Raw genomic sequence first — 20,949 nt, forward strand, 5'->3', positions numbered from 1 at the left:
CAACTGCTCTTAAACGCAGGTAAAACTAAATGCATGCTATTCAACCGATCACTGCCCGTCTGTCCAGCATCACTACTCTGGACGGCTCTGACTTAAAATACGTTGACACCTACAAATACCTGGGTGTCTGGTTAGACTGTAAACTCTCCTTCCAGACTCATATTAAGCATCTCCAATCCAAAATTAAATCTACAATCGGCTTCCTATTTCGCAACAAAGCATCCTTCACTCATGCTGCCAAACATACCCTCGTAAAACTGACCATCCTACCGATCCTCGACTTCGATGTCATCTATAAAATAGCCTCCAACACTCTACTCAGCAAAGTGGATGCAGTCCATCACAGTGCCATCCGTTTTGTCACCAAAGCCCCATATACTACCCACCACTGCGACCTGTACGCTCTCGTTGGTTGGCCCTCGCTTCATACTCGTCGCCAAACCCACTGGCTACAGGTCATCTACAAGTCTCTGCTAGGTAAAGCCCCGCCTTATCTCAGCTCACTGGTCACCATAGCAGCACCCACTCGTAGCACGTGCTCCAGCAAGTATCTCACTGGTCACCCCCAAAGCCAACTCCTCCTTTGGCCGCCTTTCCATACAGTTCTCTGCTGCCAATGACTGGAACGAATTGCAAAAATCTGTGAAGCTGGAGAGACTCGTATCTCTCTCACTAACTTTAAGCACCAGCTGTCAGAGCAGCTCACAGATCACTGCACCTGTACATAGTTAGCCCATCTGTAAACAGCCTATCTACCTACCTCATCCCCATACTGTATTTATTTATTTATTTATTTATTTATCTTGCTGCTTTGCACCCCAGTATCTATACTTGCACATCTACCATTCCAGTGTTTAATTGCTATATTGTAATTACTTTGCCACCATGGCCTATTTATTGCCTTAACTTACCTCATTTGCACTCACTGTATATAAACTTTTTGTTTTTTTGTTCTACTGTATTATTGACTATTTTGTTTATTCCATGTGTAACTCTGTGTCGCACTGCTTTGCATTATCTTTGCCAGGTCGCAGTTGCAAATGAGAACTTGTTCTCAACTAGTCTACCTGGTTAAATAAATAAATAAATACTTAGCAAACGCTATGAACCATTAGACTAGCTCAGCCAATTGGTAAATAGTTTTCATGATTTAGATGAGGTTAGGCTGTCCCATGCTCCACGTCTTTATTCATTGGTAGGACACAAAGCCGCCCCAAAATGTATGAAAAATCCCCCCCCCCCCCCAAAGAAATGTATGTAATGTATGCATTCACTACTGTAAGTCACTCTGGATAAGAGCGTCTGCTAAATGACTAAAATGTAAATGTGTCCCTATCAAAATGATGCGTTGAGACCAATCAAGGCCAATTTTCTGTCTTAGTGCAAGAGGGCCTACCACTCGGCCTGTGTGAAGGTAGATATGGGGGGAAACGCTGCCAGCCAGGCATCACTTCATCCATGGATGAATATACAGACATATCTCTCTCGCGCTCTCTACAACCCTAGTGAGAAGGAGTTAGTGACTGGCTGCTTTAAAAAGACGTCATGAACTAGGCAGGCGCACATCTGATGCCAATGGTCTGATTAAACGGCCCACTGATTCCCTCTCACACCGTTGTGACGTCATGGATGGTCAGCCTGAGATTGGTTCAGTTTCCCTCAGATGTTAACCAAAGCAAGAGGCGCGGTGGCTAATTTGTTGTTTGAATCACAGATTGCTTCTTTTAACATGTATATTCAGTATTTGTAGTCTGCGTGAATCAAATGTCAAACCCTGGTGTGACTAACACTGGCTCAGTGGGTTGGAGCTCAGTGGAATATCTTCATCACTCTTCACTCTGCCCTGCAACGCTCTCTGCAGTTTATATGTTAATGAATGCATCAAATTAACACTGAAATGTCAGCAGTTCTTTCTCCTCCTCTCTGGCAGTTCTTTCTCCTCCTCTCTGGCAGTTCTTTCTCCTCCTCTCTGGCAGTTCTTTCTCCTCCTCTCTGGCAGTTCTTTCTCCTCCTCTCTGGCAGTTCTTTCTCCTCTTTCTCTCTGGCAGTTCTTTCTCCTCTTTCTCTCTGGCAGTTCTTTCTTCTCTCTCTCTGGCAGTTCTTTCTTCTCTCTCTCTGGCAGTTCTTTCTTCTCTCTCTCTGGCAGTTCTTTCTTCTCTCTCTCTGGCAGTTCTTTCTCCTCCTCTCTGGCAGTTCTTTCTCCTCCTCTCTGGCAGTTCTTTCTCCTCCTCTCTGGCAGTTCTTTCTCCTCTCTCTCTGGCAGTTCTTTCTTCTCTCTCTCTGGCAGTTCTTTCTTCTCTCTCTCTGGCAGTTCTTTCTTCTCTCTCTCTGGCAGTTCTTTCTCCTCCTCTCTGGCAGTTCTTTCTTCTCTCTCTCTGGCAGTTCTTTCTTCTCTCTCTCTGGCAGTTCTTTCTTCTCTCTCTCTGGCAGTTCTTTCTTCTCTCTCTCTGGCAGTTCTTTCTTCTCTCTCTCTGGCAGTTCTTTCTCTTTCTCTCTGGCAGTTCTTTCTCTTTCTCTCTGGCAGTTCTTTCTCCTCCTCTCTGGCAGTTCTTTCTTCTCTCTCTCTGGCAGTTCTTTCTGGCGGGTTCCCCTCCTTCACTGTAACATGGCTGTATCCTTATGGGCTGTTCTGGCTCGGACAATGGTAAACTTGTATAGGGAGTAGGTTGTCATTTAGCACCAACCCTTAAACAACATGTCTTAACTGTAATATCCTGTCCTTCCCTGTCGTTGTCCCTCAGGTGAATCCATGAAGCAGGCATCAGGAGAGTTTGCAGAGGACCCCTGTTCCTCAGTAAAGAGGGGTAACATGGTCCGTGCCGCCAGGGCCCTCCTCTCTGCTGTCACTCACCTGCTGGTGCTGGCTGACATGTCTGACGTCTACAAGCTGCTGCTGCAGCTCAAACTGGTGAGACACACACACACACACGCACACACTGTGAGACGCGCTGTCACACAGACAGGCACACGGTGAGAGGCGCGCTGTTAAACCATTATTAACTTGCGTCTCTCTGGCTTTGAGTCACATCGTGAGGTAGCTAGTCATGTACCTTCCAATGTAGACACCCACAGATAGATAGGTGGTAGGTAGCTAGTCATGTACCTTCCAATGTAGACACAGAGATAGATAGGTGGTAGGTAGCTAGTCATGTACCTTCCAATGTAGACACAGAGATAGATAGGTGGTAGGTAGCTAGTCATGTACCTTCCAATGTAGACACAGAGATAGATAGGTGGTAGGTAGCTAGTCATGTACCTTCAATGTAGACACCCACAGATAGATAGGTGGTAGGTAGCTAGTCATGTACCTTCCAATGTAGACACCCACAGATAGATGGTGGTAGGTAGCTAGTCATGTACCTTCCAGTGTAGACACCCACAGATAGATAGGTGGTAGGTAGCTAGTCATGTACCTTCCAATGTAGATAGATGGGTGGTAGGTAGCTAGTCATGTGCCTTCCAGTGTGGATAGGTGGTAGGTAGCTAGTCATGTACCTTCCAGTGTAGATAGATGGATAGGTGGTAGGTAGCTAGTCATGTACCTTCCAGTGTAGGTAGATAGGTGGTAGGTAGCTAGTCATGTACCTTCCAGTGTAGGTAGATGGGTGGTAGGTAGCTAGTCATGTACCTTCCAGTGTAGATAGATGGATAGGTGGTAGGTAGCTAGTCATCTACCTTCCAATGTAGATAGGTGGTAGGTAGCTTGTCGATGTGGGCTCTTGTGGATATGACTGAACTTCCACATAGGAAAAATATTTTGCCAGTTTATGAATAACTTAAATGTTATATTTTATTCGAAGCAATAAAATTTAACTCAGGATCTTAAAATAAGGTCTGATTCACACAGGTCTAGTTAAGCTATTTTTGTAGGTAAATAGTTTGCCTGACTTAAACTAACGTTATGGTGTCTTGGCTAAAGACCTACATTTCAAACAAGGTCTTTTGTGTTTGTCCGTCTCTTTACCTGTACTTCAGTTGTTTTATTGTTGTGGAAATGAAACAAAATCCTGACCTTAAACAAGGTCACACACCTCTAGTCAATAGAGATGACCGTGCTCTTCATCTCCGGTAGTCTTAGTGCCAAATGGCACTCTATTCTCTATATAGTGCACTACTTCTAACCAGGGCCTATAGGGGGATAGGGTGCCTGTTTGGGACTGTTAGCAGTTGATGTTACCCTTAAATAACACAAACCCCCAAAGCAAATCAGGGGGAGGAAAGTAGGATTATTCATAGATGTTATGCTGAGAGGTAGATGGTCATTCTCCCCACAGAACAAAGGGAAAGCATGTCGTTTTATAACCCAGCCCTCCCTATTACAGGAAAAAAAAACACTATATCCATTGATCGTTAGTACTCTATTGACCTCTCGTCCTTGGTCTCTTAGTTTGTGTTTTTATCTTGGACATGTTCTTACAGGACGTAGACAGTTTCAGCTTCAGAACACAATCTCTCTGTGTCAGTGAGTGACCTGTTCTGATGTGAACACACCAACGCCACGACGCTGTTGACATTGTTTGACACAATGACCTCAGTGTGTCTGAGTCACTTTTGCAGCCGGGTTCTAAAATGGCCGACCATCTGTCATTCTTCAAGCCTCAGACAGGACAGCAGCTTGAACAGGAAATGACTAGGGCCTGTCTGAGTTTATTGTCTTGGACTTCCCCGGTGCAGATCTAGGATCAGTGTTTGTCTTTTTTAAAATAATAAGATTATATAGACAGCTAGATCAGTACTGGAAGACTCTTCATGAACACGGGGCTCAGGCTTCTACTGAAACACTATGATTTACTATGAAACTAAGTAGAGAGATTTGAAAAGCACGTGTTTCTACTCGAGGTTAGAGAGCCTCCCACAGCTATGTGTGCTATTGCCTTGTGGGATAGGCCCACCCTGTGTTTTCTAGTTGGTCATTTTAAAAACCTTCCCATACTGGCTCTTAACATTCAAGTCTTCCGCTTTATCCGGTCTTATCATGAATCTGTTTATAGCCCACCACTTCGCTGAGTTAGTGCCTTCCAGATACGTGTGTCCGTGTCCCAAATGGCATAGTTTCCCCTATGTAGTTCACTACTTTTGACCAGGGCTCGTATCCCAAATGGCATAGTTTCCCCTATGTAGTTCACTACTTTTGACCAGGGCTCGTAATCCCAAATGACACCCTATTCTCTATAGTGCCTATTCCACATGGGTTCTGGTTAAATAAAGTGCACTATATAGGGAATAGGATGCTGTTTAAGACTCATGCAGACTGATGCAGTACTCTTGCTGTAACTGAGTATCTTCTCTCGGGCTGCACCGAAGTCGGAGATGAAGCCCTGGCATGCTCTGGACACTAGCCACCCTGTGGTATCCTGTTAGAGATGAAGCCCTGGCATGCTCTGGACACTAGCCACCCTGTGGTATCCTGTTAGAGATGAAGCCCTGGCATGCTCTGGACACTGGCCACCCTGTGGTATCCTGTTAGAGATGAAGCCCTGGCATGCTCTGGACACTGGCCACCCTGTGGCATCCTGTTAGAGATGAAGCCCTGGCATGCTCTGGACACTAGCCACCCTGTGGTATCCTGTTAGAGATGAAGCCCTGGCATGCTCTGGACACTGGCCACCCTGTGGTATCCTGTTAGAGAGAGATGAAGCCCTGGCATGCTCTGGACACTGGCCACCCTGTGGTATCCTGTTAGAGATGAAGCCCTGGCATGCTCTGGACACTGGCCACCCTGTGGTATCCTGTTAGAGATGAAGCCCTGGCATGCTCTGGACACTGGCCACCCTGTGGCATCCTGTTAGAGATGAAGCCCTGGCATGCTCTGGACACTGGCCACCCTGTGGCATCCTGTTAGAGAGAGATGAAGCCCTGGCATGCTCTGGACACTGGCCACCCTGTGGTATCCTGTTAGAGATGAAGCCCTGGCATGCTCTGGACACTGGCCACCCTGTGGTATCCTGTTAGAGATGAAGCCCTGGCATGCTCTGGACACTGGCCACCCTGTGGCATCCTGTTAGAGATGAAGCCCTGGCATGCTCTGGACACTGGCCACCCTGTGGCATCCTGTTAGAGAGAGATGAAGCCCTGGCATGCTCTGGACACTGGCCACCCTGTGGCATCCTGTTAGAGAGAGATGAAGCCCTGGCATGCTCTGGACACTGGCCACCCTGTGGTATCCTGTTAGAGATGAAGCCCTGGCATGCTCTGGACACTGGCCACCCTGTGGCATCCTGTTAGAGATGAAGCCCTGGCATGCTCTGGACACTGGCCACCCTGTGGCATCCTGTTAGAGATGAAGCCCTGGCATGCTCTGGACACTGGCCACCCTGTGGCATCCTGTTAGAGATGAAGCCCTGGCATGCTCTGGACACTGGTCACCCTGTGGCATCCTGTTAGAGAGAGATGAAGCCCTGGCATGCTCTGGACACTAGCCACCCTGTGGCATCCTGTTAGAGAGAGATGAAGCCCTGGCATGCTCTGGACACTGGCCACCCTGTGGCATCCTGTTAGAGATGAAGCCCTGGCATGCTCTGGACACTAGCCACCCTGTGGCATCATGTTTGAGAGAGATGAAGCCCTGGCATGCTCTGGACACTGGCCACCCTGTGGCATCATGTTTGAGAGAGATGAAGCCCTGGCATGCTCTGGACACTGGCCACCCTGTGGTATCCTGTTAGAGATGAAGCCCTGGCATGCTCTGGACACTAGCCACCCTGTGGCATCCTGTTAGAGAGAGATGAAGCCCTGGCATGCTCTGGACACTAGCCACCCTGTGGCATCCTGTTAGAGATGAAGCCCTGGCATGCTCTGGACACTAGCCACCCTGTGGCATCATGTTAGAGATGAAGCCCTGGCATGCTCTGGACACTGGCCACCCTGTGGCATCATGTTTGAGAGAGATGAAGCCCTGGCATGCTCTGGACACTGGCCACCCTGTGGCATCCTGTTAGAGAGATGAAGCCCTGGCATGCTCTGGACACTAGCCACCCAATAGAATAGGCTACAGCTAGCCTAGCCTCGGGCCTCAGTAGAAGAGGCTACAGCTAGCCTAGCCTCGGGCCTCAGTAGAAGAGCCTACAGCTAGCCTAGCCTCGGGCCTCAGTAGAAGAGGCTACAGCTAGCCTAGCCTCGGGCCTCAGTAGAAGAGGCTACAGCTAGCCTAGCCTCGGGCCTCAGTAGAAGAGGCTACAGCTAGCCTAGCCTCGGGCCTCAGTAGAAGAGGCTACAGCTAGCCTAGCCTCGGGCCTCAGTAGAAGAGGCTACAGCTAGCCTAGCCTCGGGCCCTCAATAGAATAGGCTACAGCTAGCCTAGCCTCGGGCCCTCAATAGAATAGGCTACAGCTAGCCTAGCCTCGGGCCCTCAATAGAATAGGCTACAGCTAGCCTAGCCTCGGGCCCTCAATAGAATAGGCTACAGCTAGCCTAGCCTCGGGCCCTCAATAGAATAGGCTACAGCTAGCCTAGCCTTGGGCCCTCAATAGAATAGGCTACAGCTAGCCTATTTTTGTATATTTTATCGGTTCTCACAATGGATGGCTGAATATGGTCTGAGCCTTTTTAGACATGAGTTTATTGATGGGATTTCAGTTGTCACCCTGGGTTTGGTTACAGCTAAGCCCCAAATGGCACCCTATTCACTACATGGTTCTATTAGTGCACTGATGGGAGAGAGGGACCCTGCCTAGAGTTGCAGTATTAGGACACAGCGCCTCTCTCTGTCTCTCTCTGTGTCTCTCTCCGTGTGTGAAAAGTAAAGTGTAGTCTGTAAGCTAGCCAACATGTTGCCTAGACTCCTGCAGAAGCTGTGCCATCTAGGCAGAGAGGACTACTACCCAGGAACTACAGACAACAATACATGATCTGGGACATTCAGAGTTTGACTACTGTTCCTGTCAAATACTTCTTTAGTAAAGACTCGTAGGGTGCATTTTCGGATGCAGACTAGTATTTATGTAGTGCCGTTTGGGACGGATAGGGTGCCGTTTGGGACGGATAACAATTGACTGACTACCGGAGGAAGGAGTTGATATGTAACTTTCTATTACAAGAGGTATTTCAGGAAGGTTTCTTCTTCTTCTGTTCCCTGGGAGTTCCTTTTTTCCTTTGCATTATTAACGCAGCGCAACCTGAACACTAGGCATACTACTGGATGAGATCTCTAGTGTGTGTGTGTGTGTGTGTGTGTGTGTTATGGTAAAGATGGAGGGCAAACAGTTTCTCTGTTGTAGCGGCTAGTAGCTATTGAATAATTCAGCATGAACTGTAGCCTAGGCACTGGTCTTTAATGGACTGTTGAGTGGAGGGAGCCATGTTGACTGTGTTGGCAGCTCACGGGAAAGAACAACCTTCCTACCACAGATTTCAGAGTCCCAAATGATATCCTTTTCCCTACATGGTGCAATACTTTTTGACCAGAGCCCTAAGGGCCTAGAGAGCTCAAACCCATGAGCCCTGGTCGAAGTAGTGCATTATGTAAAGGGGATAGGGTGCCATTTGTGCCAAAACCTTTATGAAATGCACGATAGGATCAGAATATGAGGATGCTGATTTGAGCATTGAACCTGAATGTTGATCCTGCTGTTCCCCAGGCTATATTTCCATTGTGCTTTTCAAAAGCTGCTGCTGACATGATCAAATAGAGGGAAGATTAATGTTCTCTTCTTCCTTCCAGCTCTCTCTCTCACTCACTCACATATTCTCCTATTGCCGGTATGTTTGGATATATTCAACATGTCAGAGATGGATTATTGTAGTGAGCAAAGAATACTCGAGGTTGTGGTGCCTGGCCTTAAACGATCAATTAAAATCAATAATGAAATATACATTTTGTACTAGTGGTGTTGTAGCCAGTCCATGAAGTAGCTCAGAGAACCCTGCCTGTCTAAACCGTGTGTTCCTCTGTAACCCCTCTAGGTGGAGAACCCTGCCTGTCTAAACCGTGTGTTCCTCTGTAACCCCTCTAGGTGGAGAACCCTGCCTATCTAAACCGTGTGTTCCTGTGTAACCCCTCTAGGTGGAGAACCCTGCCTGTCTAAACCGTGTGTTCCTCTGTAACCCCTCTAGGTGGAGGAGAACCCTGCCTGTCTAAACCGTGTGTTCCTCTGTAACCCCTCTAGGTGGAGGAGAACCCTGCCTGTCTAAACCGTGTGTTCCTCTGTAACCCCTCTAGGTGGAGGAGAACCCTGCCTGTCTAAACCGTGTGTTCCTCTGTAACCCCTCTAGGTGGAGGAGAACCCTGCCTGTCTAAACCGTGTGTTCCTCTGTAACCCCTCTAGGTGGAGGAGAACCTAGTGAAAGTGCGTAATGCTGGAACAGAGCAGGACCTGGGCATACAGTACAAGGCCCTGAAACCAGAGGTGGACAAACTCAACATGATGGCTGCCAAGAGACAGCAGGTATGCACTGGAATGTCTGATTGGTTTTGGGAGTGAGATGGCTGCCAAGAGACAGCAGTCAGGTCTGTACTGCGGGATGTTTCTGTGTTAGAGAGGGAGAGAAGATGACGTTTAGGTGAAGGAATATGAAGGGTGGATGAGGACAGGGGAGAGGGAGGTGGGGGTTAATGATGGCAGGGGATTGAGAGGGATGGTGAGAGGAAGGAGATGGTGTGACAGACTGTGGAGAGATGTAGCGAGGGAGAGCGACACGTGAGAGGTTATTAGGTGTCTTAGCTACCGAGGTCCTATTTCCTCTACGAGAGATGGTCTGAGGAGCGGTGTCTTAGCTACCGAGAGATGGTCTGAGGAGCGGTGTCTTAGCTACCGAGAGATGGTCTGAGGAGCGGTGTCTTAGCTACCGAGAGATGGTCTGAGGAGCGGTGTCTTAGCTACCGAGAGATGGTCTGAGGAGCGGTGTCTTAGCTACCGAGAGATGGTCTGAGGAGCGGTGTCTTAGCTACCGAGGCCCTATTTCCGCTACGAGAGACTGAGTCTGAGGAGCAGAGTGACTGAAGAGATTTCTTGTTTTCAGTTCACATTACTGCCTTGCGTTGTTGTTGTTGTGGCTGGCAAGGAGACAGCCTTGGTTTCGTAGCTCACATTTCCTGTAAATATCACAGTAGCTACTAGCCGGTAAGCGTACGCAATTTAACAAGCCGAGAAACTTTTTCTTCTAAGAACACATTACAATATTGAATAATGCAACCAAACCATATTACACTCTTTAAATAATACTAAAACCCACAAGTATGTGCAGTCAAGGGGTTTATTTTCTCGTCCGTACACATTAAATTAGCTGACAATACACGGCAAACTCCTGCTAGCTAACAACATGCTTCAGGATCAAGCAACTTTAGCGTAATCAATAATGAACGTTTAATCCCCTTCCATACGAATATGAAAGTACAGTAACTTTATTATAGTGTGTCACTGTTATAATCTAGGTTACACTCCTACGTAACGTTAGCTAGCTAAACAAAATAATTTCTGCATCCTCACATAAACGTGCTGGCTAGCTGAATCATAGCTACCGTGTTAAAGTTACCTTAGAATAAACCAGGCTTAGTTTTGTCAATATTGAGGTAAAAGCAAATTGTAATTCAAAATGTTGATAATTCCCTGTGCAGTTGCTTCTTGCCTGTGCCTTGGTGGCTTCCCTGTGCAGTCGAGCAAAACATATATATATTTTTTTTAAAGATTTTTAAACCACAGAGAATTTCAGAATGTAACAGGCTGTTACTACAATTTCAGGTAAAAACGAAATAAAACTCCAAGATAAGGAAAATGTCTGTACATTTCAGCCGTTTCAAAAACATTGCATTAGTATTCTGTTTACACGACCCTGCTCAACCACACTGCTCAGAGACCATTGTTTACACTACCCTGCTTGGTGTTGGCTCAGAGACCATTGTTTACACTACCCTGCTTAGTGTTGGCTCAGAGACCATTGTTTACACGACCCTGCTCAGAGGGGTGCAACTGTCGAGTGTTGTTGACAGGGTTGAGTGTTGTGCTTTCTCCAGAGGTAGCGACCAAGACGTGATATATTCACCAGTTTTACATGGCAGTGTATCAGTAGCAGAGGGTGTTCTTGTGGAATGTAGTAACAGTGAAGTGTATTTCATGGGTTTCCCAGGTGACATCGCTGAGTAATGGGATGAGCAACATCACCAGGATATACACACACACACACACACACACACACACACACACACACACACACACACACACACACACACACACACACACACACACACACACACACACACATATATATATTTTATAGGATGTTCTCTCAATGCTCATCATTTATATTTCACTTGTTTATTTTCCTATTTCTCTCCCAATCTTGTTAGGTTTAGATTTAACACCAAACCATCCAGGTTGTTGTGACTAAATGTGTTTCTATATTAACTAGGCTAATATAAACATAAGACGCATATAATTTCTCCTGCGGTGTTACGGTACGGCAGTATGTTCGTGTGAGACAGGCCAATGTTGATTTACTTAATGTAAATACTATAATATTTATTCTTTTACTTTAGGCTTCCTTTACAAGCCTTCATTTTATTTTGCTTAGTTCATGGCAGCATTTTTATTCCCTATATAGTGCATTTTTTGACTAATGACCGTAGGGTCTATAGTGCCCTATATAGGGAATAATGTCATTTGGGAGGTAGCAGTCTGTGCTGTCTCTCCCATAAAATAACGCTGGGAGCCAGTAGCACAGAGCCACTAGCACAAAGCTATGCATTTAAAGCTGTACGGCGAGGCCTGTTGGAATGGCCTGATTTTTATGACTGTATCACCGCAGGGGAGTGACAGACAGACACAGGCAGGCAGAAAGGAGAATCTAGGTCACTCAGACCATGTAATATCTCTAAACAGTGTAATATTAATGATGCCTTGTCTTTCTCTCCCCCCCCCCCTCCTCTGTAGGAGTTGAAGGATGTTCACCATAAAGATCAGATGGCAGCTGCCCGCGGTGTTCTCCAGAGGAACATCCCCATGCTCTACACCGCTTCCCGCGCCTGCCTCCAACACCCGGACGTGGCCGCGTACAAGGTCTGTAATAGAACGGTGTCTTCAATCATTTCCGTGCCCACTAAGTGGTCCTTGAAACTGTTTTTAATTAATGCTTTCAAGAGCTATCCTCTGGGATGAAATTAGAATAGATTTTGAAGTTCAATAGCACATTTCATTACATACAGAATCTCAAAGCGCTTCAAAGACACATCTTGTTAATGTATTTTATCTTTAGTTTCCCCTAAATAACATTTGGAATTTAATTCCGTTCTCCAGGCGAACCGTGACCTGATCTACAAACAGCTTCAGCATGCTGTCTCAGGCATCTCTAATGCTGCCCAGGCTACCGCCTCTGATGATGCTGCCTTCAACCACCCTGCCGGGGGAGGAGAGCTGGCCTACGCTCTCAACAACTTTGACGTAAGTCTAGGAGGGATGGGGTTTGGAGGGGGAGGAGAGCTGGCCTACGCTCTCAGTAACTTTGATGTGAGCTAGTGGGGATGGGGTTTGGAGGGGAGGAGAGCTGGCCCTCTCCCCTACTCTGGGGCCCTCTCCCCTACCTACTCTGGGGCCCTCTCCCCTACCTACTCTGGGGCCCTCTCCCCTACCTACTCTGGGGCCTTGATCTTCCCTCATGACCACTAATAGAGGAAAGTATATTGGGATAATGTGCCTTGGGTCTCAAATGTCTTGTCACTTCCTTTCCTTTCATTTCCTTTCCTTGGTCTGTACTGATCTGATAACACTGGACAATGGCAAAAAATAAATGCAATGTTTTACCAAATCACACACACGGTCTGCGTCCCAAATGGCAACCTATTTCCTATATAGTGCACTGCTGTTGACCGGGGGCCTATTGTGTAGTCGATAGGGAACAGGGTTCCACTTGGACACCAGCAGAGCGGTGCCTGTTCTTGACTGTAGTGTTTTTTTTGCTTTCGGAGCACATTGTGTTTTTCATAGAGATATATAACATTTACAATTCTCCCCCTCCCACTGTGTCATTTAAATATGACCGTTTACATAGAGCCCAGTGTAGTGTTTTCTCTATCACAATGCTATCAGCTTGTCCTCATCTCTACTACTGCTGCTGCTGGAGAACCAAAGCAACCACTACAACAGATCAGAGCAACCCCCTTCCGTTTTGCATCCCAGATGGTACTCTAGTATCTACATAGTGCACTACTTTTGAATAGGGCCCATGGGGAATCCCGTAAGAACTCTGGTCAAAAGTAGTGCACGATACAGGGAGTAAGGTGCTGTTTGGGAGGGAACAGGGCCCAGCCTGTGAGGTGGTGTTACCACTGTAGTGGTTGCAGGTCAGGGAGAGATGTGAGGTGGTGTTACCACTGTAGTGGTTGCAGGTCAGGGAGAGATGTGAGGTGGGTGTTACCACTGTAGTGGTTGCAGGTCAGGGAGAGATGTGAGGTGGGTGTTACCACTGTAGTGGTTGCAGGTCAGGGAGAGATGTGAGGGGGTGTTACCACTGTAGTGGTTGCAGGTCAGGGAGAGATGTGAGGTGGGTGTTACCACTGTAGTGGTTGCAGGTCAGGGAGAGATGTGAGGTGGGTGTTACCACTGTAGTGGTTGCAGGTCAGGGAGAGATGTGAGGTGGTGTTACCACTGTAGTGGTTGCAGGTCAGGGAGAGATGTGAGGGGGTGTTACCACTGTAGTGGTTGCAGGTCAGGGAGAGATGTGAGGTGGTGTTACCACTGTAGTGGTTGCAGGTCAGGGAGAGATGTGAGGGGGTGTTACCACTGTAGTGGTTGCAGGTCAGGGAGAGATGTGAGGGGGTGTTACCACTGTAGTGGTTGCAGGTCAGGGAGAGATGTGAGGTGGTGTTACCACTGTAGTGGTTGCAGGTCAGGGAGAGATGTGAAGAGATGTTACCACTGTAGTGTCTGCAGATCAACCTAGCCCAAATGGAAACCCTCTCTTTTTTTTTGTGAGAAAGTACACTACATGTCCAAAAGTGACCCTGCTCGTCGAACATCTCATTCCAAAATCATGGGCATTAATATGGAGTCGGTCCCGCCCTTTGCTGGTATAACAGCCTCCACTCTTCTGGGAAGGCTTTCCACTAGATGTTGGAGCATTGCTGTGGGGGACTTCTTCCATTCAGCCAGAAGAGCATTAGTGAAGTCAGGCTCTGATGTTGGGCAATTAGACCTGGCTCACAGTCGGCGTTCTAATTCATCCCAAAGGTGTTTGATGGGGTTGAGGTCAGGGCTCTGTGCAGGCCAGTCAGGTTCTTCCACACCGATTTCAACAAACAATTTCTTTATGGACCTCGCTTTGTGCACGGGGGCATTGTCATGCTAAAACAGGAAATTGCCTTCCACAAAGTTGGTAGCACAGGATCGTCTAGAATGTCATTGTATGCTGTAGCATTAAGATTTCCCTTCACTGGAACTAAAGGGCCCAAACCATGAAAAACAGCCCCGGATTCCTCCTCCACCAAACCTTAGTTGTCACTATGCATTGGGGTAAGTAGCGTTCTCCTGGCATCTGCCAAACCCAGATTTGTCCGTCGGATTGTCAGATGATGATTCGTAATTCCAGAGAACACTGCTCCAGAGACCAATAGCAGCGAAATATACACCACTCCAACAAGCGCAATGCCAAGCGTCGGCTGATCTTAGGCTTGTGTGGCTGCTAGGCCATGGAAACCCATTTTCATGAAGCTCCTGACCAACACTTCTTGTGTTGATGTTTTCAGAGGCAGTTGGAACTCGGTAGTGAGTGTTGCAGAAGATTTTTACGTGCTACACACTTCGGCGGTCCCGTTCTGTGAGCTTGTGTTGACTACCACTTCAAGGCTGAGCTGGTTTTTTTTCTTTCTCCTAGACGTTTTCACTTCACAATAACAGCACTTACAGTTGACCGGGGAGCAGCTCTAGCAGGGCAGAAATTCGACGAACTGACTTGTTGGAAAGGTGGCATCCTATGACGGGTGCCACGTTGAAAGTCACTGATGCTCTTCAGGAAGGCCATTCTACTGCCGATGTTTGTCTATGGAGATTGCATGGTTGTGTGCTAAATTTTATACACGTGTTAGCAACGGGTGTGGCCGAATCCACTAATTTGATGGGATGTCCACATGCTTTTGTGTATGTATTGTATTTAGGCAGCTTTAGAATTTAGTTTTCTCGTTCTAGACAGTTACATAACATGGGGAATATTTAAACAATGCTATGTTAATGAGGAGCTATTCTATGAAGCTTACATGGCTGTCCTAGTGTGATGTAAATGCGTAATAATTTTTTTTCTTTTACATTCCCCGCGAAGTAAAAAAAAAAAAAAAAAAAAAAGGGGGGGGGGGTGTTTAAGTGGTGGGTGTGGCAGGGAGCATGGCAGAGGTCGGTCGTTGACTTGGCAAAATTTGAGGCCCTCGGCGAGGCGGAGAAATTGTATACTGAACAAAAATATAGTATATCATTTGAGACCAGCCACCAGGACGGCTGATGACACTGAGGAGTGTCTGAGACCAGCCACCAGGATGGCTGATGGCACTGAGGAGTGTCTGAGACCAGCCACCAGGATGGCTGATGGCACTGAGGAGTGTCTGAGACCAGCCACCAGGATGGCTGATGGCACTGAGGAGTGTCTGAGACCAGCCACCAGGATGGCTGATGGCACTGAGGAGTATTACTGTCTGTAATAAAGCCCTTTTGTGGGGAAAAACTCTGATTGGCTGCGTCCTTGGCCAGTCTGGTGAAATCCATAGATTGGGGCCTAATGAATGCGTTTCAGTTGACTGGATTTCCTTATGAACTGTAATTTAGTAAAATTGCTGATTGTTACATTGCGGTTATTTTTGTTAACTATAGAATGTAAGCCAATTTCCTGCAATTCTGGGATTTTCTCCATGCAGCTGAGAGAAAATATTATTTTAAAGCTCATTTCCTGCAATTCTAGGCATTTTGCCATGGATAAATCGGTGTTTATTTTGTTCTAGCATAATAACTAAATTAATAATGCTAAGTTAATTGTTTTGGGAATTTTTATTCTCCCCGTCCAGGTTTTATTTCTTGTGATTGTTAGTTCTCAAAGATTATATTGTTGAAAGGAAATTATGAGTATGTTGTCTTTGCTACATATTTTATTTTTTTACACGGTTTGGACTTAAGTGACACAAACACTTAAACGGCCCGGTCAAGGATTAAATGAGTAGAAAAATCCCTGTCTTGTTAATTGGGAACTAACATGGCTGCCATAGAATGTTGTAATGCCATGTAAACATATCATAATGCAGAAACCATATTGGCCCAACTATAAATACATGACTCTGGTACTCTCCATCTTAACTCTTCTGTACATAGTACCAGGCCCATCGGAAAAGCTTCTACTTGCTCTATCAGAAGGAGTCCGTCCAAAATGGAACCCTTCATTTATAATGCAGTACTTTAGACCACAGTCTGTAGGGGTTTCTTCTGCGTATTTCAGGACAACAGTAAAGCTCTTTTTTTGGGGGGGGGGGTTAAAATAAAAAATATTCAATTAACTTTATTGGCAAAGGGTTAGGGTTGAAGTTGAGGCTATGCTCTGTTGATGACAACCAAATGAACAATCTGTGATTTTTGTTACCGTCTGAAACCCTGAGATTAAATCTTTTAGGTTTGTTTTGGGGTCAGCAGCATTAATCTGATTTAATCCTGGATTACAAGGCTTCCTGGACTGAATTCAATCAAACACACAGGATAACATGTCAACAGCTGTAAAACTTTACAGACATATTTGCAAAGGGAGACACGCACGAGAGGGAGAGTGTCAATGTTATTTCAGTTCTAACCTGGTTTTATATATTTGCTGAAGTTTTTTAACCTGTTTTTGGTAAAAAAAAATTTGGGGGGTATTGTGTGTAGATTGAGGGGGATAAACAATTGTCTTTATCCACTTTGTTTCACAACAGCCTTAATTTATAAAGTCAAGGGGTCTGAATACTTTCTGAATGCACTGTATATACTGTATATGGCTCTGGTCGGTAGTGACCCAAGATGGCGGCTCTGGTCGGTAGTGACCCAAGATGGCGGCGCTGGTCAGTAGTGACCCAAGATGGCGGCGCTGGTCAGTAGTGACCCAAGATGGCGGCGCTGGTCGGTAGTGGACCCCCAGGTGGCGGCGCTGGTCGGTAGTGGACCCCCAGGTGGCGGCGGTGGGTAGTGGACCCCCAGGTGGCGGCGGTGGTCGCCCCCAGGTGGTAGAGCGGGAGAAAAAAAAACATGTCCAATATCTTAAACTTGACTGCTGACATGCAAAACATTTTGGGATCGTGTTAATGGACTAATGAAAAAACATTGTGTGTGTGTGTAAGTGTGTGTGTGTGTGTATATATATGTATGTGTGTATGTGTGTATGTATATATGTGTGTGTGTATATATATATATATGTGTGGGTGGGTGGGTGGGTGGGTGGAATTTCCCTTTAATTATGAGGAAACCTTATCAATTTTAGCAGCAGACCACTTGATCTTTACCACCACTCTAATTAGACCTCTTTCTGTTAGTCCTGAATGTTCCTGTGGCCCTCCCTCTGCCCTGCTATGAGGTATGGGACTTCATCCACCTCCTGAGGAGTTCAATTGGCAGAAAATAAAGTACATGGAAGATGCCTCCTTTAGCCCAGAGAGTACAAAACCAGGGAGTTTGATCTGTGCTGAGTCCAAGTTGGCTACAGTTTGTCTGGTCTCTGTCTGCAGTGCCAGCTAATAGAACATGGAGTGTATTCTGTCTGCATGCTAAGGCTGTGGCCCTACGGAGTCATGATTACGGATGAAATCTGTTTCACTTTCGTATTTGTCCGTTTTTGCCCAGCAGCAGTTGGAATTCTCCTTTGTGTGGGTAATATGTTAGTATTTTTTGGAATCTGACAGACAAGGACATGAGTATGTATGCATGCTCCTCTACTCTCTCCTCTCCAGCTATGGAATAGCTTTACTTACAACTGTCATGAAGTATATGTGGTACTTCTGTCTAGACAGGGAGGGAGAGAAGGGTTCCTCTAGGTTTCTTCTGTCTAGACAAGGAGGGAAGGGTTCCTCTAGGTTTCTTCTGTCTAGACAAGGAGGGAAGGGTTCCTCTAGGTTTCTTCTGTCTAGACAGGGAAGGGTTCCTCTAGGTTTCTTCTGCCTAGACAAGGAGGGAAGGGTTCCTCTAGGTTTCTTCTGTCTAGACAGGGAGGGAGGGGTTCCTCTAGGTTTCTTCTGTCTAGACAGGGAGGGAGGGGTTCCTCTAGGTTTCTTCTGTCTAGACAGGGAGGGAGGGGTTCCTCTAGGTTTCTTCTGTCTAGACAGGGAGGGAGGGGTTCCTCTAGGTTTCTTCTGTCTAGACAGGGAGGGAGGGGTTCCTCTAGGTTTCTTCTGTCTAGACAGGGAGGGAGGGTTCCTCTAGGTTTCTTCTGTCTAGACAGGGAGGGAGGGGTTCCTCTAGGTTTCTTCTGTCTAGACAGGGAAGGGTTCCTCTAGGTTTCTTCTGTCTAGACAGGGAAGGGTTCCTCGGTCTCCCACCTTTGTAAAGAGTAACACACTTCAACTTAACTTTTAACGCTTTTATAGATTGTGTTTCTCCTCTAGGCCTCAGGTGTTCTTGGTTCCCCCAAAACTGTCACTTGGGTTAGACCTAACCACCATGGATGGCACCCTATTCCCTATGGGTTTTAGTCAAAATGAGTGCACTATATAGGGAAAAGGGTGCCATTTGGGATGTGAACTTGTAAGTCCTGAACCACATGGTCTGAACCACAGAAGGGAAAGATTTCTCCCTGAAAAATACATCTCAAGTTTTTCTTAACTTCAGAAAGTATAGCACACACCAAGGTTGACTGACTGATACCTAACTTGGGCTGTGTACCAAATGGCACCTCATTCCCTATGTAGTGCACTACTTTTGACTTTGTCCTCTTAAGGTATAGGGTACCATTTCGAACTCCAACTTGAAGTCCTGTATGAGTTGTCTGGACCGAGACAGACTGAACAAAAAACACTTCATTATTGTGTCTGGTAGATCAGTGTCAGAGAAGACCTTTATCCAAATGTTGTCCATATTAAGCCTTGTAGCTACTACCACCTTAATAAATGCATTAGGTTTCAGCCCTGTAGCTGTTACCACCTTAATGAATGCGTTAGGTTTCAGCCCTGTAGCTACTACCTCCTTAATGCATTAGGTTTCAGCCCTGTAGCTACTACCACCTTAATTCATGCATTAGGTTTCAGCCCTGTAGCTGCTACCACCTTACTGCATTAGGTTTCAGCCCTGTAGCTACTACCACCTTAATGCATTAGGTTTCAGCCCTGTAGCTGCTACCACCTAAATGCATTAGGTTTCAGCCCTGTAGCTACTACCTCCTTAATGCATTAGGTTTCAGCCCTGTAGCTACTACCTCCTTAATGCATTAGGTTTCAGCCCTGTAGCTACTACCTCCTTAATGTATTAGGTTTCAGCCCTGTAGCTGCTACCACCTTAATTCATGCATTAGGTTTCAGCCCTGTAGCTGCTACCACCTTACTGCATTAGGTTTCAGCCCTGTAGCTACTACCACCTTAATGCGTTAGGTTTCAGCCCTGTAGCTACTACCACCTTAATGCGTTAGGTTTCAGCCCTGTAGCTGCTACCACCTTAATGCGTTAGGTTTCAGCCCTGTAGCTACTACCACCTTAATGAATGCGTTAGGTTTCATATTGATGTATAATATATGGTTAGTCGTCTCCAATAAGCCCTCTATCTAGAGGGAGTACTGTTGTTAATGTCCACACACTGTTCCTCCCTCACACCAGCCGTCCAACATCATTATCCTGATGGATCGGGGACTGAGCTCTCGCCTTTTTAACCATTCTTCAGTGTCCTTCAATATGCATGCTGTTCAGTGTGTCGATTTTTATTTTTAAGTAGTTTTAATTTAATTTACATTTTTTTTGTTGAGAAATCGGAAAAGCACAATGACCTCTTCACCGGCCCCCCAACTGTCCCCTGGGAGGAGTCCAGTGAAGGACCTCTTCTGTGTAGCTTGTCTTACTACAGCTTTATGTACCCTACCCATTGGAAAGGGATGATGGGAAATCATCATTTTATCGTGTGTGAGTGGACAGGCGGGAGATGAAGCGGTTTTATTTTTGAAAGGAGACGGTGTAGACTACAGAATGCAGTCCAGTATATTTTGTATAATTTGCTTGCTGGTACCAATGGCTAGTCCAAGTCAGCCCACGCTGTTGTCAACCTGAAAACCCTCCTCCTCCAATCTCTGTTCAATAACACACATGTCCATTCTCACTTGACCTTTATACGCCCTCCCTATACATACATACATACATACATACATACATACATACATACATACATACATACATACATACATACATACATACATACATACATACATACATACATACATACATACATCTCTCTCAACAAGTCATAACAAAAACAGTTGAAGTTGCAAGCAGTGTTGCTGCGGTTCAAGCTAGGTACTGTTATTTATTATTGGTAAATGTGAGTTTTTAGTTATAAAATGGCAAAAGTGTTAGTTCCCTGACGAGGTCCATCAGGAGCACTAGTGTTTCACAATGAAATGTTTTTCTCTCTCTCACACACGCACAAATATTCAAACGCACACACTGGCCCCATAGCGTCACCATCAGGACAAATTGGACACATTACCCTAGGATGAGCAGCTTCTGTATTCCTTACCACACTTGTTAAATATCCAAAATCAATCTGATCACAAAATATGCATTTTAAGTATTTTGGGCAAATGTTTTTTGAAGATGTTGACCCAATTTGTAAGTCGCTCTGGATAAGAGCGTCTGCTAAATGACGCAAATGTACTACCAATGTGTTTTATATATGTGTTTTTTACATATCTATATCTATATCTATATCTATATATCTATATATATATATATATATATATATATCTCACATCTATGGATGCACTTTTTCAAGGCAATGTCCTTCCATGAATGGGTTTCCTGTCTGACAGCGCCCCCATGCTGCCCAACAGAAC

The 20,949-nt window shown here is 46.0% G+C and overlaps 1 protein-coding gene across 2 annotated transcripts in view; it reads left to right on the forward strand.

Annotated features, from left to right (window-relative positions):
- Window positions 1-20,949, forward strand: part of ctnna1 (catenin (cadherin-associated protein), alpha 1) — a 212,327-nt gene that overhangs the window by 26,420 nt on the left and 164,958 nt on the right. For both annotated transcript variants that reach the window (XM_029720388.1, XM_029720389.1), the window contains exons 4-7: window positions 2,742-2,908; window positions 9,264-9,383; window positions 11,865-11,990; window positions 12,228-12,371. In XM_029720388.1, coding sequence (XP_029576248.1) covers window positions 2,742-2,908; window positions 9,264-9,383; window positions 11,865-11,990; window positions 12,228-12,371 — 557 coding nt within the window. The remainder of the gene's footprint in view (window positions 1-2,741; window positions 2,909-9,263; window positions 9,384-11,864; window positions 11,991-12,227; window positions 12,372-20,949) is intronic.

The sequence above is a fragment of the Salmo trutta genome, chromosome 3 (genome assembly GCF_901001165.1).
Source record: "Salmo trutta chromosome 3, fSalTru1.1, whole genome shotgun sequence".
In the NCBI taxonomy this organism is placed as follows: Eukaryota; Metazoa; Chordata; class Actinopteri; order Salmoniformes; family Salmonidae; genus Salmo; species Salmo trutta.